The following is a 24,578-nucleotide window of genomic DNA, read 5'->3' on the forward strand; positions in this document are numbered from 1 at the left end:
TTTGTAACATCCAGTAGTAGTTTCTGTGGGGTGTCTGACTGGCTCCGACTATAGAGCATGCGACTTATGATCTCTGGGTTGTGAGTTGGAGCCCCACACTGAGTGTAGAGATTACCTAAAACAAAAAAAAGTTTCTTTTTTTTCCCCAGGCTTCTGATATCCTCTTAAACCTAAAGCAAGTAGACGAGTCCTTTAAAGTTTTGTTAACATCCTCACTTTGAAAACAGCAGAACGAACACTCCAGGGTAAAAAGCCTCTTCTTGGCTCCCCAATCCTCTTCCATTCCTTAGTCCTGGTAGGGGAGGACCTCTCTCCCTGGTAGAAATCAGGTACAAATGATAAGTTACATGTGTACAGGACAGGACCTCATTCAGTGTCTTGCACATATCAGGATTACTTAAAGATAATTTTGCATTTCTTAAAATAACAGTAATGTCCCTCTTTTCACCTGTTATTTGTGAATTTATTTTTTAAGATGAGAATACTCAGTGCTAATAACATAGTTGTAGAGAACTACACTAACCTGCAAATGCCTAGTTCATCTGGTGTACAGAATCAGGGCAATGCAACTATGAGAATATAAGTTGGTAAAACCTTTCTAGAAGGCAATTTGGCAGTCTATACCAAAAGCCCTTAAAGTATATATATCCTATGTATCAGTCAAGGTCCAGTAAGGAAACCAGAAACATACCCATTATTTTAATACAGTTTACATACAGTTGACCTGAGGTGCCTAGGTGGCTCAGTCATTTAAGCCTCTGCCTTCGGCTTGGGTCATGATCTCGGGGTCCTGGGATTGAGCCCCACGTAGGGTTCCCTGCTCAGCAGGGAGCCTGCTTCTCCCTTTCCCTCTGCTCCTCCCCCTTCCCAACTTGTGCTCTCTCACTCTCTCTCTCTCAAATAAATAAAATATTTTTTAAAAATATATAAGTAGGACAGCCTGGGTGGCTCAGAAGTTTAGTGCTTACCTTCAGCCCAGGGCATGATCCTGGAGACCTGGGATGGAGTACCACATGGGGTTCTCTGTATGGAGCCTGCTTCTCCCTCTGCCTATGTCTCTGCCTGTGTCTCTGCCTGTGTCTCTGCCTCTCTCTCTCTCTCTTCGTCTCTCATGAATAAATAAATAAAATCTTTAAAAAGAAAAAAAAATATATAAGTATGGTTCATCTTTGAACACCGTGGGAAAGTTAGAGACACCCCCACGCATCCAAAAATCCACTTTTACCATTTTACTCTCCCAGATTTAATTATTAACAGCCTACTGTTGACCAGAAGCTTTATCACTAGTATAAATAGTCAACATATCTGTATGTTGTATGTATTATACACTGTATTCTTATGAGAAAGTAAGCTAGAGGAAAGAAAATGTTATTAAGAAAATCATAAGGGAGGGCAGCCCTGGTGGCTTAGCGGTTTAGCACCACCTTCAGCCCAGGGTGTGATCCTGGAGACCCTGGATCGAGTCCCACAGTCAGGCTCCCTGCATGGAGCCTGCTTCTCTCTCTCTCTCTCTCAATATCTCTCTCTAATAAATAAAAATATTTTTTTAAAAAAGAAAATCATAAGAGAGGCGCCTTTGGTGCAGGTCGTGATCCTGGGATCCTGGATTGAGCCCTGCATCAGGCTCCCTGCTCAGCGGGGAGCCTGCTTCTCTCCCTCCCCCTGCTGCTCCTCCTGCTTGTGCTGTCTCTGTCAAATGAATAAAATCTTAAAAAAAAAAAAGAAGAAGGTAGAGAAAATGCGTTTACGGTCCTGTATATATATTTGTTGAAAAAAATGTGTTAGTGCAACCATGCAGTTCAGACCCATGTTGTTCAAGGATCAACTGTATAAGGAATTGGCCAAGTAGATACCGGAGGACAGAAAGGCAAATAAGAACTTTGGTATAAGGCAGATTATAGGCTCAGGAAGCAATCATCATCTGTCTCCAGAGCTGGGGGAACCCAGGGAAGAGGCTGCAGTTAATAAAATCTAGCAGCTCGAATAAGGATGAGGACCAAACTGGACCTAGACCTTGGAGGAAGGACACTGGCCAGCTCATGTCTCTGAGGGGGTGCAATCTTGCTAGTTCTGCAGCTGTGAAATGGAGCTGGAAACTGGAAATTGCTGCTGCTAGGAGGAAGAACTGCTGGCAGGAGCAGCCTTCTTACTGCCAAGTGCCTGCTCTCCTTTAGTTTTCCAGTTCTCCCGCAGCGCCCCCTGTTGGCGAACCCAACTTGCAGAGTCCCTGCCCCCAGCCTTGCAAAGCCAAGTATAGAAGAGTGGATTGGGGGCTGAGAGACAGCAGCTAAATAAACGGCTCACTCTTTTGCACGTAAGCTTAATTTCTGGTAATATATTATGTGGGGATAATTATAAATGTGAGTGCATGTTTATAATGATATTCACAGCAGCATCATTTATAGTGCAGTGTAGTGAAAATACTAAAAACGGCCTAAATTTCTTCCAGCTGTGGATAAATTAAGTAAATTACAGTTTATCCATAAAGTGGATGTGAAAATAATATGTTATTTACATTAAATGGTTAAGTAATAGTAAAGAAAATGTCAAGTAATGAAACAACATGTACTTTATAACCACGTGTTGGTACACATCTATACAATAGAAAACAGTGTAGAAGAAGATATACCAAAATACTAACAGTGAGTTGGTTATTTTTGAATGGTAGAACTATCCATGGTTTTATTTTTTTTTTCTTTTTAAGAAGTTATCTGAACTCACTCTGCAATAAATTGTATTGTTAGTATTAAAAACAAAAAATATTTAGTTAAATATATTTTATACTCAGTTGGTGCCCTGGACCTGTCACTGTGGCTTATTTGGAATAAAGCATGGGGCTGGGGTATAGGTATATGCAAAGGGGTGGGCCTCTTCCTGGGAGACCAGTCCTGGGCCTGGCAGAGCCCCACTGGTAAGATCCCAGGAGGTCCTTTTCCCCTTTGCCACCAAGCGGTGTGCCCTCTGACCCTGAACCATGTTTGTGGTCCTAGAGGGATGATACCTATGCTAATAATAGCCACCACTTATCGAATTCTCACTAATCCTTTCATTTAATCTGCACAGCCATGTCAAGATGGGTGCTATAAATATCTTACAAATGAGCAACCCGAAGCTTAGGAAGGTTCAGAAGCTTGCTGAAGGTCAGCAGTTAGTGAGTAGCAGCAACCTCAGCAGGCGGACCTTTGCACAGGTGCTCCTGACTGCTACGCTGTTAACTGCGGTGGTCCTGGAGGACCAGTGCCCAGAGAGCCCTCCCGTGGGACTACAGGCAGCCCCCAACTCATGCATCAGCCCCATAATAAAACCTGTTGACTTAGATCCTGACTCTCAGATGTGAACTAGAGATGGGCATATGGATCTCCTCTTTTCTACCCCCAGGGAATGTCCTAGCATAGGAAATGCGTAAGATCAATTTTGTGTTTCAAAAATTAAAATTAAGTTCCAAAATCAAGTGCTTTATTTGTACCAGCAGTCAGTTCCTTAAGGACCAACTCTCCCAACCTGGCTACTCAGAACTTGGAAGAACACTGATAACTAAGACTTACTTCCAGACTTTTCTTCCCCAAGCAGATCCAAATCAGCAGAGTCAGCATTAGCCCAAATAGATTCAGTTGCTAAGGGCAGCCCCGGTGGCGCAGCGGTTTAACGCCACCTGCAGCCTAGGGCATGATCCTGGAGACCCTGGATCGAGTCCCACGTCAGGCTCTCTGCATGGTGCCTGCTTTTCCCTCTGCCTGTGTCTCTGCCTCTCTGTGTGTGTGTGTCTCTCTATGAATAAATAAAAATAAATAATCTTTTAAAAATATTAAAAAAAGATTCAATTGCTAATTTTACATAAAGCTCCTACTGTGTGTCAGCACTGGTTTGGGTGCTAAGGCCTAATGGTGAAGATGTCAAAGTCACTGCTCTCGTGAGCCAGTCATTCTAGTTGGGAGATACACACGGAGCCAATAAATAAGATACTTTCAGATAGGAGGGGATGATGCTCCTTTAAGAAGTGCAGTCAGGGAAGGTCTCTGAGATGGTGACTTCAGAGTAGTATTGGAAATGAGACAAAAGAATGAATCATATGATTTCAGCCACACTGTGGCAGACAGCCTGGACAGCAAGTGTAAAGGCCCTGAGGCCTGGGCAGCTTAGTGAATCAACAAGATGACCTGCATTAGGGAGCACAGTGCACATCGGGGTAGCAAGGCCAGCCAGGATTTGGTTCATTTCAGGCCTCTTAAGAACTTGGACTTAGGAAGTAGAACTCAGGCTGCTACAGTTTTGAGGGAGCGTGAGGAATGACATTTTTTAAATGTTGGGAGGGGTGTGTTTTGATAAGTAGTAAGTTAACAGTTATTACTTGACTTCTGCTATGCTCAGGATGTGGTACAGGTATTATGGGCTATTTTGAGGATAGGAGAGGCTCTGTATCAGCCCTCCCAGTGTCTTTCTCAAGTAGACTCTGTTTTAAATCAGCTCTCTACACTTTAGTTCACACCTTTTTTTTTTTTTTTTTTTTTAAGATATATCTATTTATTTAAGGGAGTGAAAAAGCACACACAAGCAGGGAGAGGGCCAGGGGGAAGAATCTTCAAGCAGACTCCTCACTGAGCACAGAGCCCGACTCAGGGCTCAGTCTCACCACCCATGAGATCACGATCTGAGCTGAAACCAAGAGTCGTTGGATGCTCAACCAACTGGGCCACCCAGGCACCCCAGTTCACACTTTTATACAGTTAATAAAATGACACTTAGTTCATTGTAAAGAAAGATTGACCTAATGAATATGCATAAGTGCTTTCAGGTTTTTGTATGATAGGTGTTAATTACCTTATTCCTCTTATTTTTAAATAACCTTTCTTGTTGCAAAAAATATGTTCTTTGCAAAATATAGAAAATACCAAGAAGAAAATAAAAGTTATCGATAGTCTCTGCAATCAGAATATCCATTAACATTTTGCTCTGTATTTTGTCAGCCAGTTTATAGAAACATAAATACATATGGTGTGTGTATGTGCGTTTTAAATATGATTGGCCCCATTTGGTAACCTGTGTTCTTCACTTCCTGTATCACAAATATTTTTTCATGTTCTCTCTCGGGCATTTGCATTTTATATTCTTTTGTCTTATATAAATAGTAATGTAGAAAGTGTCCTTGGAAATCAGTCATTGAGTTTGCCTGCATGTGTTGTCAGGAATAGACTTGGTGGGTCAGAGAGATGGGCTCGTTGATGGCTTATGATACCAGTTGTTTGATTGCCTTTGAGAGGTTGTGTCACTCACTGTTCATTCCCACCAGCAGTCGGCAGGTATCTCTTGCCCAGATTCTCACACACGGGTTTTGTCATTTTTGTAGCATCTGCTAAATTAATAGGTAAAAAATAGTATCTTATTTTAATTTACATTTTTATCTTTTCTTGAGCCTTATTGTTTTTACCTGGCAATTTTCCCTCTTTTTAAAATGTGTTATAAACTCGGGAATTTCTCATGCTTAAGCTGTTTGTCTTTTGGATAACCTAAGTTTGATCTTTGTTCCATTTTAATAGTACACGAATGTTGGTATTTGGTAAATGATTGATGAGTATGTTGGATTTTTTTTTGTTGTTTTTTTTTTGTTGTTTTTTTTTTGGGTTTTTTTTTTTTTTAGTATGTTGGATTTTACTAAACTTTTCTCTACTTTGGTACATGTTTGGAAATGTTAATTATACAAAAGTACTTAAAATAATACAGGCATATTTCAGAGATACTGCAGATTCAGATCCAGACCACTGCAAAAAGCAAATATGAGAATAAAGCAAGTCAAATGAATTTTCCTCTCTCCAAGTGCATATGAAAGTTATGTTTATACTATACTGTATTCTGTTAAACATACATTATCATTACATCTAAAAAACCAATGTATATACCTTAATTTAAAAATATTTTACTGCTGGGACACCTGGGTGGCTCAGCGGTTGAGCATCTGCCCTTTGACTCAGGGCTTGATCCTGAGGTCTGGGATCAAGTCCCACAGTCCCACTCCTGCTTCTCCCTCTGCCTGTGTCTCTGCCTCTCTCTGTGTGTGTCTCTCATGAATAAATAAATAAAATCTTTAAAAAATAATAAATAAAAATACTTTACTGCCAAAAATGCTGACCATCATCTGAGGCAAGTCATAATCATTGATCACAGGTCACCATAACAAATATAATAATAATGAAAAAGTTTGAAATACTGCAGGAATTACCAAAATGTGATGCAGAAACATGATGTGAGCAAATGCTGTTGGAAAAATTGGGCTGATAGACTTGCTCAATGCAGGGTTGCCATAAACCTTCAATTTGTTTAAAAAACACAGTATCTTGGGCAGCCCGGGTGGCTCAGCAGTTTAGCGCCCCCTTCAGCCCAGGGCCTGCCTGATCCTGGAGACCTGGGATCGTCCCTCCCTGCATAGAGCCTGCTTCTCCCTCTGCCTTTGTCTGCCTCTCCCTCTGTCTCTATCTGTCTTTCATGAATAAATAAATAAAATCTTAAAAAAAAAAAAAAACACACACACAGTATCTCCAAAGCTCAATAAAATGAGGTAAGGCCTATAGTCACATTTAATAGGTATGTGGCCCTTAAGAAAATCAACCCAGTTTTTTTTCTGCTCATTGGCAAGTTGATGCTGTGCTGCTGATACCAGGCAACTTTCTGAGCCCAATTCATTTGGTGGTTGTGTCATTGCCAGACCTTCACTGTGAAGCTTGTGTCTTCAGAACAGCCTCCTCATTTTATCCTGCCTTACATGTGAGATACAAGTGCACAATCTTATCAAATCTCTGAATTTACAGATTTGTATTCACTCAATAACATTGTGGCTTCAGTAACTGCTTTTAGAAACCTAAGACAGTACTTGTCCCTCAGTCCCTCTGTCTTTCTTCTCTAGATGTTGAACACACCGGAGCCACCAGTGAGTTCTACGACAAGTTCACTATTCGCTATCACATTAGCACCATTTTTAAAAGCCTTTGGCAAAACATAGCTCACCATGGCACCTTCATGGAGGAGTTCAAGTGAGTATCAGTCCCCCAATGTCACAACTTGCTCTCTTGCAAATCACAGGTGGGGTGACTGCTTAAGTCTTTCAGAGCTGGTTCTTGACTCATGGCTAGGTCTCAGCGTCCTTTAATTTTTCTAGATGGTTCTGCTACACATGAGCAGAGTTACCTAAATGTCTGTGCTTGCAAGATATTGCTGAACTTTAGATTTGTCCACACTTTGGGGATGGTATGTATACATTAAGAATCTATAAATATTCTAAGATGATATGTGAAGTATTTTTTGGTGTTTCTGTAATTGTAGTGTTAAGTGAGGCTGTCAGAATGACTGGAATGAGATCGTAGAGTGTTCTGGAACATGATGTCAAGCTTTAGATGTGAAATGTTAGGAAGACTTTATATTCCTAAGTGGTTAGATTGAGGTTGTCATTTCAAATGTCATTCTTTGTAATAAGGCCCTAAACCTTGATTAAGGACTTTGTTACCTACATGAACTATTAGTGACTCCTTAAATCTGAACAAAAATTGTTTCATCTAAGTTACTTGCTTTAAAAAGAACGTAGATGAAAACGAACTCTTGTTCTTCAGAAGAAATTTTATCCCATCTGCTTGGATCTTTTCAATCCATGTTAGATCACTGATCAAGTCTAGCTGTCACTTGTTAGCTGAGTTACTAGTCAATAATATTTTGCATTACCATGGGAGTAACCATTTGCTAGATAGGTTTCTGCAGAGTAAACTCTTCAAGTTTATTGTTTCTTTCCGAGAGTTGCTCTTGTGGTCAGAATTATGTTCCAACAAATCCTGGCACGAGTTTAGACCAGACAAGCTGATGGCTTGATCTGTGTGGTGCTGAGTAGGAGTGCTTGTCCTGAACTTGCCTTGTGTCTGAAATCTAGTCTTCCTACCCATGTTCACAGGAACTTCTCCCCAGGCATGGGCTTACCACCCCCTGATTACACAGCATTAGTTCCTGAAGTGTATGTAGCTCCTCTTTTCTCTACTAATCTTACAGTTACAAAGCCTGGTGGTACACCAGCATCTCAGTGCCCCAGCAAGCCCTCTACTGTAACAGGATATGCAGGACAGTTTTATAGATTGGAAGCTTCAAGTTCTAGAAAGTGAGTTATATTCTCCTTTATCAATATTGCAGCTTCTAGCTTTTCTTCAATGTGTCTTTATAATAAGGAATAACTGTATTTGTAATTCTCTTTCTTATATGTGGATAATTATTTGTGCTTTTTTTGTATCTTGGTGAGTTTAAGCGTATTTTCTAGTCTGGAAGAGTGTCTTTTTTACTTAAAGTCATTGAATGAGCCAGGAATATGTTGGTAAACCTGCTGCTCTCTGAAGAAGGGGGAGAAATTCAGCATTTGCTGGTCTCCTGGGATGTAAATACTTCTACTTTTGCCAAATTTAAGCTGTTAAGGGAATCTGCTCACAAAAGTCTAAATATTAACCATTGGCTCTCATAAACCATGCAAGGTACCTCCTGCATACCCCTTTAATGCTGCTCATTCCCTGAAATGAGCTTATCACTACTAATTAAAAGGAGTAACAAAATCCAAGGAAGACTTCATAGTCCTTGCCCTCCCCAGTACTTGAGTGGTGCCGAGGTGGGCAGTCTTACAGGGCAACATCACTGGCACTTTGGGCAGAGCCCCCTTCTCTTTGGGATCTGCTGCGGCATTTTGCCTTGAGGAGATATATGACCATGTCTAATGTAATTGCCTTTTTCAGTTCGGGGAAGCAGTTTGTTCGCTATATAAACATGCTGATAAATGACACGACCTTTTTACTCGATGAAAGCCTGGAGTCTCTGAAGCGAATCCACGAAGTACAAGAAGAAATGAAGAACAAAGAACAGTGGGACCAGCTGCCCCGGGTGAGGACATAATGCAGATGCTGGGACAGCTTTGTGGGAAGCTGCCTTTGGACCCGGGGCTGTATTTGTGAGCCCTGGTGACTTAGATCTGACTGACTTGTCAGTGCTTGTCACCCACCCACCTGTGGGTTTCACAAAGTTACATCCCAGGTTTGGGGTAGGAGTAAGCTGAAACACTTGACCTAAAGCTAAGAAATCAGTTAAGAAGTCTTTCAAAATGTGTCCTGAAAACTTTCTTGCCTTTTTAATTTTAAAGGGCTTTTTTGGAGAAGAGCTTTTATTGTCTCAATGAATGTGTTGATGTCAATTTATGAAAGTAGGAAGTAAATCTCTAGAATGTGGTGCCAGACAAGCATTTGATTTGCTCATATGATCTTCTTTAGACAACTATGTGAATGACTCAGGATTCTGGTGGGGTTTTTTTTTTCTTCTAGTGGATCTTGGTTTTATGTTCAGTTATTAATGGAAGAGAGGGTTGTTTTGCCAGGTTTCATGAGAAATTCATGCTGCACCAGCGACAGCATACTGACATACTTTTCTGACATTTATTGCAGCCATGTAGATTGTTCTCTGATCAGTTACTTAGTGCTCAGCAGCCACTGGTGACTCCATACATTGGTTCAGTCTATGTCTGATGTTTTTAGGCTCAGAATCAGAACTGCTTTCCAGAAAGAGTTCCCATGGAAAAGTAGGGAGGACTGTTTTTTCTTTACTAGCAATAACATTCTCAAAACGAAAATGCTGTCAAGCTTCTAATGCTTTAGAGTCAAAAAGTATCTTCAGAAAAAAAAAAAAAGTATCTTCAGATAACTTAAGCACATATGAAAGCACATGTAGGAAAGATTTTCATTCCAAGTATTCCTGTAGCTTTGATGAAGAAGCTTTGATGAGAAGAAGCCAACATGCTTATACTACAGACTTTACAGGCTTTGTCCAGGGCCTGTGAATGCTAGATTTCCTGAGTTTGGCTGCAATTCCCTCATCTTATTCTTGAGATGATGCAGAGGTTGTCCACTTTGTCCTTGGCACTATACTGGCATCTGCCAGAGTCCGACCTACCCTCATATTCATTTCTAAATGAACTGTTAAACCATTTTGCTAGTGTGCCTCCAGAACTTCCCTGCCACACCTCCCCATGTCCCACAGATGGGAAGTAGCCCAGACTTGATGCTCCATGCCCCCTCTGTGGTAACTCCAGGCTTACCTCTCATGATGGTCCATTGGCTCCAATCCATACCAATCCCCAGATCCTCGCAGAACATGCTGGGAAACAGATGCGGCCGGTTGAAAGCTCTCCAGCTTTGAAGTCGAGGGCACCTGGGTTGGAGAACGGACGCTGCCACGCATTCAGAGTTCCTTAATCTCTGTTTCCTTGTTCGTGAACCAGAGACGATCCGTGCTTTGCAGGAAAGCAATGAGGAGGATATCAGGAATGTAGTTCAGAACTGTGTAGCTCCTGTTGTTTCATTCACCTTGAGACATTCCTTCTGTCCACAGTTCTCTACTTTCCATTCTTCTGCATTGAAATCCTACCCATTCTTTGCGTAACATCTTATCCAAATAGTCCCTCATGGTTGGAGCACCAGTCCGTGCAGCCACAAATCCTTAGCTTTCTCTATATTTCTGTAGCACTCACCTTATGTTGCTCGTGATGCTTCACTCAGACCGGCCAACGTCGTAAATGTTGGGATACAGGTCTGTGGTGCATTATCTCATTCACAGTGGGTGCTTACTAGCATTTGCTTAGGAGACAACCAAACAACCAAACAATTCCCGGTGACTTTCCCGTGTTTGTAGATGAGAAAACGGCATAAATTATCCCAAACAAGTGCTATTTCTGAAATCTTGTCTTTGACCTTGAAGTCACTTCCTGCCCTCCAGCTCCCTGCCTGCTGCTCTTTATCTGCTCTTTATTTTATTTATTTATTTATTTATTTATTTATTTATTTATTTATTTATTTATTTTTGCCTGCTGCTCTTTATTACTTTCCTGTCCTCTGAGTGCTGGAGGACTCCACTGCTTGGCCCTCCAACTTCTCCCCTACTCTCCCTACGCTCACTGCAGAGGCTCGTGTCTCTCAGCGAGGGTGCTGGTTGGAATTGTGAGTGCAGTCGAATGTTGCGGTAGCAATAATTCTTTATTATGAGAGACTGCACCGAACATTGCAGGACATTTAACATCCCTGGCCTGTGATGTATCCTGTATTCTAAAGATTCCAGAATGTTTCTCCTCAGCCCCTGTCTCTCCTAACTCCAGATTGCTTAACCAGCAGTTGACTCGCCCCTCTGCGTGGTGGTCTAATAATATCCCTTGATGAGGTCCTCCACACCTCCTCTCTGGGTCTGCCCAGCCTCCGTGAGTGACAACTACATTCTTTTAATTGCTCTGACTCAACACTTTGGAGTCTTCCTTGATTCTTCTCCCGCAGCAAATGCCTCAAGACTATCTTAAAATACCCATATCTGACCTCTTGCCCTACCTCCAGGCAACAACCCTCTCTTTTCCTGGCTTTCTGGAGCCTCTCTTAATGATCTCTCAGCCTCCACTCTTCTTCGTGTTCATATCAGAGGGATGTGTTGTTAAAATTTGTTTGCTAAAAAAAAAAAAAACAAACTTGTTTGCTCATTATTGCCACTTGACTCAGAATTATTCGAAGCTTCCCTTCTCATTCAGTGTCCTGTCTCATATTAGAGAGGGCCCCTGGCCCACCATTCTCCATTTCACTCACTCTCCCTGAACCACACTGGCCTCCTTGAGCTTCTCCTGACACGCCTGCCAATCCCTCTACCAGGAGCACTCTTGCCCCAGATTTCTGCTGACTCTCCTCCTTCAAATAGCCACTTAAATGTCACCTCCTTAGAGGCTGTCCCTTACCACTCTTTCTCCCTTCTTATTCTGCTTTCTTTTTCTTCATCACTATCAGACTTTGTATGTGTCTGTGTGGGTGTGTGTTTATTGCTTGTCGCCCCACCTGCAATCTCAGCTCCATGAGGTTTGCCAGCCTGTTGGTCATGCTCTGTACTCCGGTGCTTGACGAGGGCCTGGATAGCACATGTGGATGGATGCATGTGATGTGCAGACACATATTGCATTGGTTCTTACCTTGTTCTTAGGTCTTCCTGCTTCCACATGTGTTCTGTAGGTGCATTCTTTACTGAGGGGTCGGTGGGCAGATTACCTAGCATCACTGTACAACCTCCCCTGAACACCTACTCAGAGGGCGACCCCTGGGGACCTCAGGTGATGGCATCAGCTGCTCTAGCTGTTCCCCCTCCCCCCTCAACTTGAACTAAGATGGTCTCTGAGCCTCAATGGAAGAATTTCCCATCTACTGCTGTTCTTGGGGCTTTCCTCCATCCCAGAGCCTCCAGTGCTCCGCCTTGCTTTACCCAAGAGGCAGACACACCTTATTATCTTGTTTCCAGCCCATGGCAGAGCAGAAAGAAGAAGGTGCAAGAGGCAAGCTTGCTGACAGTTGTCAGGGGTGACAGCCTGACAGTGTGGTGAGACAGAACTCAAAACCTTAGCAGCCTGTAGGTGCTCGGCAGAGGGGCAAAACGTCTAGGCCCCAGTATGGCCGCAGAACATAACATGTATTGTTAAAATATTGGTGACTCCAAGTCATTATGAAGGGAAACGGAACTATCCTTGATTAGCAACCACGTGTATCGAGTGTGATGGAAGATCCACTTCTTCCATCCCTCACAGAAGTTGAAGGTGACTCATTGAGGAAACAGGGTCTCATGTCAGTTAAATAGTGTGCCAGGGTCACCTCCTTACTCAGCGTCCCAGAGAGGGCTCATGCTGAAAAGAACAAAGTTCAGTTATCTGGAAGATTATCTGGTTTGGGTGGTTCTCATTCCCTCGGCGCATTGGCTTTGTGGTGCATTTGCCCCGCTCTGAGCTGACAGCATTTGCATCCACGCTCGGTATGCAGTGTGCTCACACGTGCCTGGCATCTGCTCCATGTTTCCTAGGATCAGCAGCAAGCCCGGCAGTCCCAGCTTGCTCAGGACGAGCGGGTTTCACGCTCCTACCTTGCCCTGGCAACAGAGACCGTGGACATGTTCCATATCCTCACGAAACAGGTCCAGAAGCCCTTCCTCAGACCGGTGAGTCAAAACGTGGGGTGTTTGTCAGATTCCATAGGCAGGTTCAATGCTGATTCTGTTCCCAGTTATGCCAAGTGATACAGCACTCAGTGGACAGACCGAAGTCTGTGAACAGTCCCTTCCTTCCAAGATAGTGTACTTTCTGTAAGCTTTCTGCTTATAGAGCACATGGGATTATCAATGCTGAGACTGTGACATATTTTTATCATTACTGATTAGCATTTTATTTATACTAAAAGTATAAAGTAGCGTCAGTTGGAAATTAGAGTATAGTAAGTAGAAATCATTGATAACAGGGAAGATCTTTGGTTCTCCTGGTTGTAGCTTTGTTACACTCAGGAAGCCAAAGAGTAATGAGAGCCATAATTAGGGTTTAGAATAGATTGAAGGTAGTCAGAATATTTGGTCTTGATATTATTAATAAAACCTAGGTCCTGTTTCTGAAATGGAAACTGAGTGACATAACTGAAGGTGGATGCTGTGCTTTGATCCCTTGCCCTCCCACCACCGTATAGCACAGAAGCTTTACGGTGTGGCCAGGACAGGGAGGTAAGGATGGCAAAGAAGGGGCCTGGGAGCTGGTAGTTAATTGCCTAGAGATCTGGAGACAGGCTTACAGTGGAAAATAATTTTTTCCTCACATCCTCCCATATCCATGCTCATGGCCACACCCTAGCCTGGGTGCCTCTCATCGATGAGTTTTCCTTTTCACATCTCTTTGTAAGAGAGCAATAGAACGTGAAACAAAACCCAACTCATTATTGAAAGCATGCAAAGACTGCAACTGATTTCAACAAGATAGTTTAGACCATTAATTACTTCCCTGGGGCTGGCAAGTGGAATTTCTTTAAACTTTTCCTACAAAGGCCAGATAGTAGTTAGGCATCGTGGGCCACACAGTCTGGTGCAGCTACTCAATGTGGCTGTTAGAGCAGGAAGGCAATTACAGACGAGATAAACGAGTGTGACAAACATTAGACTTTGCTTTAAATAAATAAGTTTTAAAAACTTTTTTAAAAAAGATTTTATTTATTTATTCATGAGAGACACACAGAGAGAGACACAGACAGAGGGAGAAGCAGGCTCCATGCAGGGAGCCTGATGTGGGACCTGATCCCAGGACTCCAGGATCACACCCTGGGCCAAAGGCAGGCACTAAACTGCTGAGCCACCCAGGGATCCCCTAATTTTAAGAATCTTAAAAAAAAAAGTTCCCCCTGTCTGAACTGTCAGGGACTCTTGAAATTTAGAAAAATAATGCATACAATGATGGCTGAAAAGAACATATAGAAAAACTTGTTTGATGTGTTATGATGATGGAGTTATGAGTAATTTTCCCTCTTACCTGCCTCTCATTGAATTTGGAGTGATACTTGTTATTATAATTGAAAGCATGAATTTAAAGAAAAGTTTGCCTTCTGTTGGTATTTATAGATATTCTATCAACCTGCAACACTATTAAGTGTTAGAATTACTAGATTCAAGATGGAGAGTAAAAATTTTGGATATAATCTCCTTCTTCAGCTTATGACTCACAGCACACATAAAGGGATTTTTTGAAGATTAATCCGGGCAGTTACTATTCCTCCCCTGAAATGGGAGTTTTGGTCCTTCTCGCTTGTCTCAACAGCATGAATTGTCGTCTTACCCTGTGATTTCTTAGGAACTTGGACCCCGATTGGCTGCAATGCTGAACTTTAATCTCCAGCAACTCTGTGGCCCCAAGTGCCGCGACCTGAAAGTTGAAAACCCTGAGAAATATGGCTTTGAACCAAAGAAGCTGTTGGACCAACTGACAGACATTTACCTGCAGCTGGACTGTGCCCGGTTTGCCAAAGCCATCGCTGATGACCAGGTCAGTGCCCAAAGGAGTGGGCCATTCCAGTGGGGAGGCTGGGTTTCAGGCCACCCAGCTGGCTGGTCAGCATCCCATCTCTGTGGACTTACTGGCAGACCCTTTGCCACGACATACTCATCTGTCCCTGGGTTTTCCCCTCTTGGAATCAGGGAAGGCGATACTCTTCAACTTGTGGCTTGGGAAGTTTTTAATACATAAATGGAAATAATCACCACAGTGGCCAGCAGACCTTGTCTGGTGTAAACAAAGATAAATCAGCTCTTTTCCTTTGGGGGTAAAAGAGCCAGTTTGGCCCCCAAATCCGTCTGCAGTGGGGTTCCTAGTCCGTCCCACCAAGGGCCTCATGCGACAGATCTGTCCTTCCCACAAAGGTCCCATCTCTCAGGAGTCCAGGTCTGCTTCCCAAGGCCCCACTTTGGTGCTGCTGTGATGTGATTCCCAGTTTCAGACCCCATGTGGTTGTCTCCACAGTCTTCCCTCTCCTCTGTTCCTCATGTCTGTTGTGTTGACACCTGTTCTGTGTTTATCACTTCCACAGCTGTCAGTTTAGTCCAAGCACCACTGCCCCACCCCACTCAACTTTCCAGCAGCATCATAAAGGGCTTCCCTCCCCCAGTGTTCTTCTGTCCTGGGTCATGGCAGCATCTTAGGAGTTGACGTTTATCAATTAGATACCAAGTTTTAAACACTCGGCTTGTTTTCATTGATTTAATCCTCACAAAATCCTGCGAGATAGGTTCTATTAGATTTCTCATTTTTACATGAGGAAACTGAGGCACAGAGAATTGAAGCAGCTTGCTCCAGGTGGCACAGGGACTATGGAATAGAGGCAGGATTCATACCCAGGCAGTCTGGCCCTGAGCTGGTACTCCCCACCCCTCTGCCCTCTACTTAAAATACCCAGAAAGTTCTATGCTCAATTGTCTCTCCATCTTTGTTGACACTGTCTGTCCAGATATCACTCATGTTTCAGGTTAACCAGCAGTAGGGATTCTAGAAGGTTCTTTACCCGTATCTCATCCATAGGAATGAATGACAGTGAGATAGGGGAATTAAGGTACTATTTTTTTTTTTATTAACAACCTTATTGAGATATAATATACATATGTGGGTACTTTTGGATATAAGCAAGAGAGTTGTGAGTTGTTCTTGACAGTGCCTGCAAGGGGAAACAACACATATATCTAAAGCAGGTTTTCCATAAGAAGTGACGATATAGGAGCATCTGGATGGCTCAGTCAGTTGGGTGTCTCCCTTCAGTTCAAGTCATGGTCCCAGAGTCCTGGGATTGAGCCCCGTGTTGGACCCTTGCTTAGCAGGGAGCCTGCTTCTGCCTCTGCCTCTGCCCCCTGTTCATGTTCTCTCTCTCTCTCTCTCAAATAAATAACATATTTAAAAAATAATAAAACTGCTTCAAAGAAAGAATTTAATAGAGTTTTCTTAAAAAGTGGGTATAGGAAGGGGTTAAGAGTTTGCACTTACTGGTAGACCTTGCTGCGCCTGCCACATCATGAGCAGTGAACATAACCAACTTTGCAGTGTGAATAAATGCAGTGCACCCTGTGAGACAGTGAAAACTGAATGGAGGACAACCCCTGTAACACCTGTGGAACATGGTGGTGGCCAGTGGTGGCACCTGGCCTGAGTGGTAGACCACAGTTTCTGCACATGGGTTTTCTTGAGGGTCCTCCAGACTTGTGAAGCAAGCACACCCAAGTGCCAGTGTCACCATGGACAGAAAAACATTCTAAGTGGATTTTTGCTTTTTTTCTAGTGTGATGTTTGTTCTGATTGTTGGGCATTTTCTATTAATAGTGGTTGTAAGCTGATTAGGGCTCTGATGATCATCCCAAAAGAGGGTTTTAGGGGCTAGGGAAGGAAAAGTGGAAGTCTAGAAAGCTCCAGAGGAACAGTAGGGGAATTTTGTTTTCTCCTTTGGGAGCAATGGTCTTAGTCTGGTCTGGTATTTCTGAGAAGACCAAGAAAGAACAAAATGGCAGCCATGCAAGAAAAGACACTCAGAAGCTTCTCTCCCTGACAGCCAAAAGAGGGCTAACGACAAGTGTCCAGAAGAGGTGACAAGAGGACCAGCACAAAGAGCCACTGAGCTTTTTGTTCACAGACTGGAGGAGTGGAGAACTGTTCCCCTGGAGCTGAGGGAGACCAGGCCAGGGAGGTTAGGGGGACACTGCTCTGCGTTGATGGCCACATGGGACTAGCTCCCACGGACAGACTCCAGTTCCATACATGTTCCAGCCCTCATGTTCCTGGAGTGCTGTCCATTAGCACCGTGGTCTGTTCAAAAATAAAGAATAAAGAGGGGTCCCTGGGTGGCTCAGTTGGTTGAGTGTCCAACTCTTGATTTCGGCTCAAGTTGTGATCTCCCGGTCATGACATGGAGCCCCACATCATGCTCCACATTTGGTGTGGAGTCTGCTTAAGATTCTCTCCCTCCCTCTCTGCCTCTCCCCCTGCTCACACTCGAGTGCTCGCTCTCTAAAATAAAATCTTTAAAAAAATAAAATGAAATGAAAATAAAGAATTAAGAGCCCATCTGAAGTCACACTTTTCCCATCCATCATTTCTTTTTGTTTTGTTTTGTTTTAATTAAGGTGAAATTCACATAAGATTAACCATTTTAAAGCATGCAATTTGGTGGCATTTAGTACATTCATGGTGTTGCACAATCTCCACCTCTCTCTAGTTCCAACATCTTACCCAAACATCGCCATCTGGAGAAGATGCCATATTCATTAAACAGGCAATGTCCATCCCACCTTCACCCTGGGCAGCCCCTGATCTACTCTCTGTCTTCATCTTATCTAATTTTGGATTTACCTATTTGCCTATTCTGGATATTTTGCGTAAATGGAATAATCTATATGTTACATTTTGTGTCTGGCCTCTCTCATTTAGCATAATGTTTTTGAGGTTCATCCATGTACAGTACTCCATTTCTTTTTTTATGTCTGAATATCTCATTATGTGGATAGACCATGATTTGTTCATCCATTCATCCACTGGTGGACATTTGAGTTGTTTATACCTTTTGGCCATTATAAATTGTGCTGCTGTGAACATTTGTGACCAAGTGTTTGAATACCTGTTTTTAATTCTTTGGGGTACTCAGGAGTAGAATTGCTGAATCTTATGGTAATTCTGTGTTTAACTTTTTGAGGACCTGCCACACTATATTCCATGGTGGCCATGCCATTTTATGGTCCCACCACCAGTGTATAAGTGTTCTTTTTTTTTTTTTTTTGTATAAGTGTTCTAATTAAAACTTCTTCACCTCCTCAAGAACACTTTTTTTTTTTTTTCATTTTTTTAATCACTACCCTAGTGGGAGTGAAGTGGTACTTCACTGTGCTTCTGATTTACATTTTCATAATGGCAAATAGTGTTGTACATCTTTTTTTTTTTAAAGGATTTTATTTATTTATTCATGATAGACACAGAGAGAGAAAGAGAGGCAGAGACACAGGCAGAGGCAGAAGCAGGCTCCATGCCGGGAGCCCGATGCGGGACTCGATCCCGGGACCCCAGGATCACGCCCCGGGCCAAAGGCAGGCGCTAAACCGCTGAGCCACCCAAGGATCCCCTCTTTTTTTTTTTTTTTTTTTTTTTTAAGATTTTATTTATTTATTCATGGGAGACACAGAGAGAAAGGCAGAGACACAGGCAGAGGGAGAAGCAGGCTCAAGGCAGGGAGCCCAATGCGGGAATCAATCCTGGGACTCCAGGATCACACCCTGGGCCAAAGGCAGGTGCTAAACCGCTCAGCCACGCAGCGATCCCATTGTACATCTTTTCATGTGCTTCTCAGACATCTGTATATCTTCTTCAGAGAAATGGCTATTCAAGGGGGATCCCTGGGTGGCTCAGCGGTTTAGCACCTACCTTTGGCCCAGGGTGTGATCCTGGAGTCCCGGGATCGAGTCCCACGTCGGGCTTCCAGCATGGACCTGCTTCTCCCTCTGCCTGTGTCTCTGCCTTTCTCTCTCTGTCTATCATAAATTAAAAAAAAAGAAATGGCTATTTAAGTCCTTTGCCATTTTTTAAAATGGATTGTTTGTATTTTGTTGTTGAGTTGTAAGAGTTCTTTATTCTGGATATAAGATGTATGATTTGTAGATATCTCTATGTTTGTTTTTGGTTTTTTTTAAGATTTTATTTATTCATGAGAGATTCAGAGAGGCAGAGAATAGGCAGAGGGAGAAGCAGGCTCCCTGCAGGGAGCCCCATACAGGACTCGATCCCAGAATCCCAGGATCATGACCGGTGCTGAAGGCAGACACTCAACCACTGAGCCACCCAGATGCCCCTCCATGTTTAACTTTCTAATGACTCTGTAAGACCCTTGAGGACAAGAACAGCATCTTTGTTGTGTCTCTGACTCAGAGCAGCAGCTCAGAAGGAGCCTTTGCGGGCACTCCCGGTGGCACAGTGGTTTAGCGCCGCCTGCAGCCCGGGGTCTGATCCTGGAGACCCAGGATCGAGTCCCGCGTCAGGCTCCCTGCATGGAGCCCGCTTCTCCCTCTGCCTGTGTCTCTGCCTCTCAGTCTCTCTCTCTCTCTCTCTCTGAATAAATAATTTTTTAAAAAAAATGCTTAAAAAAAAAAAAAAAGCCTTTGCTCCGTACATTGATGCCATTGCTCCATGAGGCAGGATGCCGTGTCCCCTTATCACGGGTTGCCTTTGGTTTCTGGTAGTCGCTGCCGCACTGCTCTGAGAAGTTGACTTATAAGTAAGCACAAGTCAGTTGGTGAAAAACTCATCATCATTTGAGAAATAGGGTGGGTGACACTTCATGATGGTAGCAGTGGCTTCTTGTTACAAAGAGAAGTTCATGGTGAAATCGCCTCAGTCATGTACAGCAACACCCAACCTGCAATAAGTCCTTATGAACAATATTTGAATGTTGCCCTTCCAACATCTTACTATAATTTTTTGGCCACTTATCCCCTGTGACCCTCTCCAAAGGGATGAAGACCATGGCTTCCTGGCTCATAAGAAGTTGATGTCAAAGTATTTGCTAAATCAGTGTGTAGTAATTTAGTTTCAGAAAACTATACTGGGGGCTCTCTAAACTTTTCAGGATTGTACAAGATGGCATTTAGGATTTCTGCCAGGCCAAGCCTATGCTTTCTCTTCCCGCTCTTTTCGCGTGGGTGTATGCAAAGAGAGAAAGTGTGTGTACTTGCTTAGAAACTGAAGTTAAAGAAGTAAAGAGGAAAAGTTGAGGAATCTCAGCTCCATGCTCTAAGAGAATACAGGTATTGACATGAGTTCATCACAGAGATGTTTGTCTGAGTCCTTGGATGGATAACGCCACTCGGGTTATAGGGCCACCATCATTCTGAGTTTCAGGCTTGATCAGTCTCCTCCTCTGTTGGCATCACTGTCACTGAATCGACAAGTGGCCACTGTTCTTGCCACAAATGCAAATTAGGCTATTCTGTGATATTTTGAAATGGCAGTGATGTATATGAATTAGGCACCTGTGAGATGGGTGTTAGCACCCCCATTTTGTGCCTGAGGAAACTGGGAGTTGGGGGTTTGCCTAAGACCACCCAGTGGGTGGAGCCAGATTTCAAGTACAAGTTCATCTGGGTCCGGTGGGCACTTGTCCTCTCCACCATCCCTCGTGCTCCTGTCAGCAGAGCACCTGACATTTCATAGTGTTGAGCTAAGAGCTCTGGAAGAAAGATCAACCATGAACAAGATGAAGCTCCTTTTGATTATGAACCAAGTTGGGTTGTTTTCACCATGTTGACCTTTAGGGAAAAGAACTGACATTTGCTGCAGGGCACAATGCCTTTCAGGGCCTCAAACAAACTCGATTTTCATTTTTCATTTAATATTTAAATTTTAGGAGGTGCCTGCGTGGCTCATTTGGTTAAGTGGCTGCCTCTGGCTCAAATCATGATCCTCGGGTTTCAGGGGTGTCAGGCTCCCTGCTCAGCGGGGAACCTGCTTCTCCCTCTCCCTCCGCCCTTCCCCCCTCCATGTACTCTCTGTCAAATAAAATCTTTAACCTCCCTCCCCCAAAATTTAAATTTTAGGGAAGCCTAAAGGGCTTAATCAGCTAAGTATCTGACTCGATTTCAGCTCAGGTCATGATCTTGTGGTTGTGGGATCAAGACCCACATCAGGCTCTGTGCTCAGTGGGGAATCTGCTTGAGATTCTCTCCCTCTCCCCTTCTGCCCCTCCACCTGCTTACACATGCTTGCTGTCTCTCTTTCAAATAAGTACATTAATTAAATTTTAAAAGAAATGCACATTTGCTGCAAAAATAATTCCACAACTTAAAAATTCCCCTCATTGGGCAGCCCGGATGGCTCAGAGGTTTAGCGCCACCTTCAGCCCAGGGCGTGATCCTGGAGTCCCTGGATCGAGTCCCACATCGGGCTCCCTGCATGGAGCCTGCTTCTCCCTCTGCCTGTGTCTCTGCCTCTCGTTCTCTCTGTCTCTCATAATGAATAAATAAATAAAAGCTTTAAAAAATAAAATATAAAAAAAATTCCCCTCATTTGCATCAATCCTGAAATCCTCCTCCGTTAATGACCTTGTGTAATTTGGTATGTATTATTCCCGTCTGTATATGTTTATAGTCATGTAGAAGTATTTATATACACATTATCATTTTAGGGCTTTTTTAGAAAGATGGATCCTACTTCAGGCATATTCTGCAGCTTGCTTTCTTCCACTTAAAATATATCGATGCCTCACATTGTCTTTCCTCATCGCAGAGATCCTACAGCAAAGAGTTGTTTGAAGAAGTGATCTCGAAGATGCGGAAGGCAGGGATCAAATCCACAATAGCTATCGAGAAGTTTAAACTCCTCGCTGAGAAGGTGGAGGAGATAGTGGCCAAGAACGCACGCGCAGAAATCGACTACAGCGACGCCCCCGACGAGTTCAGAGGCAAGCGGACCGCTCTTTCATGCCAAATGCTTTGGTTTTAGTTACCTTGAGACATGAAATGTGAAAACACAGTATTCTGTGCTTTTAACTTTTTGTGTGGTGTGCTGGACTTACTCCTTGAGACACATTGTCTGAAATGACATTTGCCTACTTTTAGTTCCTGTTATAAATTAAAAGGGGAAAAAAGTCCTTATCTTGATTTCAAACCGGGTAACAACCCTGAGAATGCCAAAGTCAGCCTTCCCTTTGGAGGAGGGGATTTGCATTTCCAAAGAAGAATCCGGGAAGCCCTCAGATAAAGGACTCCTGTGGACTGTCTTTCCTGCTGACCCTGGTCCTTTCTCTGTTCTATCCTCCCAGCTGTGGCTAATTAGGGAACCTCCCTCCACCAAAGGCCCCTTGTGAGTCTTTATCTCATTGTGGACAGACCTTTCACTGACAGGAAGGGCTTTGTTTGGTCTTCAGCACGGTGATGAGTTTGCTTTGCTTTGTCTCTGTAGACCCACTGATGGACACCCTGATGACTGACCCTGTGCGGCTGCCCTCTGGCACCATCATGGACCGCTCCATCATCCTGCGGCACTTGCTGAACTCCCCCACTGACCCCTTCAATCGACAGATGCTGACAGAGAACATGCTGGAACCAGGTATGGGGGTGGGGGGCCCTGCCGTGGCACCCAAGTCAGTGTCAGAGAGTCATCAGATGGGGGAGGTTTATCAAATGCAGAAGCTGCATAGTTTACAGCACTTAACAGAAAAGACACAAAACATGTTTTGCTCTTATTCACTGTGGGAGTCTAGTCCTTGTGTCCCGCTTCTTCTTTGGTCTTCATGTCAGCGAGGGAGTGAATGGCCTTTTTTTTTCCGTTTGTACTGAACTGCAAGCTGCATCTCCCAGGAAGAGATCTTCCCGTCCAGGGCATTAATCTTCTCCTTTCCTTTTCCCAGTGCCAGAACTGAAAGAACAGATTCACGCCTGGATGAGAGAGAAACAAAATACTGATCATTAAACCGTCCCCCGTGCCCACCCTCTGCTCGACACAGCCAAGGCCAGCCAGGCAACCAGAAGGGGCGTCTCTGGTAGAGACGCTGTTCAAATGTTGGAGGCCCAGCACCGCAGAAGACCCTGAGAGCCCCCTGAGAGTGACCAGACGGTGGAGATCCGAAAGGACGTGAATGAGAAGAGGAGCCCAATTCCTGTACATATATTTAAGTGATAAACATGATCAAAAGCTTGAGAGACACACTTTACGATTGCTTGTGTAATAAAGCTCGTCCTTCACGTGTCGCCATTTGGGGCTTTTGCAACGGAAGTCTTTTAGTGATTGATGACAAATGGGTCTGGGCAGCATCCCGTTCATCTTTTTTTCTCCCCTAAATCCAGTATCCGTTGATTTGATTGTGATTAGAGAACCTTGGACATTTTGCTGCTAAAGAATCCTTCCCCACTCCCTTCCTGACCCTACTTGCACTGCTGTGGATTTTTTTAAGAGAAGCAAAAACAAAAAATAAACTCCTTCCCCCTGGCCCTCCAAACATATACTCTGTGAGATAACTGTGCCTGCAACAAAGTGTTAATCCTGGGATCGTATTTTTATATCATATTCACATATTTGTTTTTTTAATTGGTGTTAGATGACATGATTAATAAAAAAGGCAAGATATTTTCAGAATTTGAATTTCAGTTTTTATTTTTTTTCTTTTGAAATGTCCCTTTAAAGTTTTTTTATTCTAAACAAAATGAAGAGAACCTGTTACTCTGATCCTTGTAATAAGGCCTCTATTAGGAATCTGAGGAACAGCTGCAGCAAAGGAAGTGTTCAAATATATCAGGATTGACATGACTTATGGTTTTTTGGGGGGAGGGGGGTAAGGGGGGATGGGGCCAATTGAAAACCATTACAGTTACCCTAGGAGGGAAAAATTTCTCAACTCGAGTCCGCGAGTTTGAGGCAGGCTGTGTATAACGTGTCCTTTGGGGCTTGGCCTTACCAAAGCAAAAACGGGGCGCAGGAAACGTGGACGTGTGTCTGCTTGTAAACACACACACAGACAAACACACCCACACACACACAGAAGCATAGACTTTTTGTATTACTGCTCCCGACTTCACATACTTGAATTCTTGAATTTCCTTTGGGGTAAAAAAGGATCTGAAACCATAAAGTGTTTTGAAGAAATTAAGCTACGAGAACATACTTTTTCTTTTCCTTTTCTCTCCCCCCTCCCCCACAGACAATGTCCTCTGTTCGATTCCTAATGCAAACTACAATAAATGGTGATACACATTCAGAAGGAATCTTCGAGTCTCTTCTTTTTGTGGAAAACAAAGGGGTGGGTGAAGAACAAGAGCCAAATGAGTTTGCATGTGGTAAATCCTCTTGTCTGCAGCCAATTAAGAGTTGCTATTTTTAAAATAAAACTTTCACATTTGTATCAGTCTCGGTGCTCAATTTGGTTCTCATTTCACTGTTCGCCTGTGTGAGGGGGTTGAGCTTTGTCATGTTGGGTCTCTGCTCTTCTCAATTTGTTGCCTGTCTCCAGCCGCCTGGGGAGTTCAGTGGCTTGAGCAGCTGAAGCCCGATTCCAGCTCAGGTCATGATCTCAGGGTCCTGGGATGGAGCCCCGCGTTGGGCTTTGCATTCAGCTAGGAGTCTGCTTGAGGATTCTCTTTCCCTCTCCCTCTGCCCCTTTCCCTCCTCCCATGCACATGCTTACTCTCTCAAATAAATAAATAAATCTTTACAAAATAAATACAATTATCTTAGTTTATTTTAAAGACTCAGG

General features: G+C 43.4%; 1 protein-coding gene across 5 annotated transcripts in view; it reads left to right on the forward strand.

Moving 5' to 3' along the window:
• The window catches only part of UBE4B (ubiquitination factor E4B), a 124,393-nt gene extending 100,307 nt beyond the window's left edge, over positions 1 to 24,086 (forward strand). For all 5 annotated transcript variants that reach the window (XM_049109565.1, XM_025427206.3, XM_025427208.3 and 2 more), the window contains 7 exons: positions 6,896 to 7,022; positions 8,748 to 8,892; positions 12,871 to 13,005; positions 14,669 to 14,860; positions 21,617 to 21,791; positions 22,292 to 22,438; positions 22,740 to 24,086. In XM_049109565.1, coding sequence (XP_048965522.1) covers positions 6,896 to 7,022; positions 8,748 to 8,892; positions 12,871 to 13,005; positions 14,669 to 14,860; positions 21,617 to 21,791; positions 22,292 to 22,438; positions 22,740 to 22,801 — 983 coding nt within the window. In that variant the 3' untranslated portion in view covers positions 22,802 to 24,086. The remainder of the gene's footprint in view (positions 1 to 6,895; positions 7,023 to 8,747; positions 8,893 to 12,870; positions 13,006 to 14,668; positions 14,861 to 21,616; positions 21,792 to 22,291; positions 22,439 to 22,739) is intronic.
• Positions 24,087 to 24,578: the final 492 nt, after the last annotated feature.

The sequence above is a fragment of the Canis lupus genome, chromosome 5 (assembly GCF_003254725.2).
Source record: "Canis lupus dingo isolate Sandy chromosome 5, ASM325472v2, whole genome shotgun sequence".
Lineage (NCBI taxonomy): Eukaryota > Metazoa > Chordata > Mammalia > Carnivora > Canidae > Canis > Canis lupus.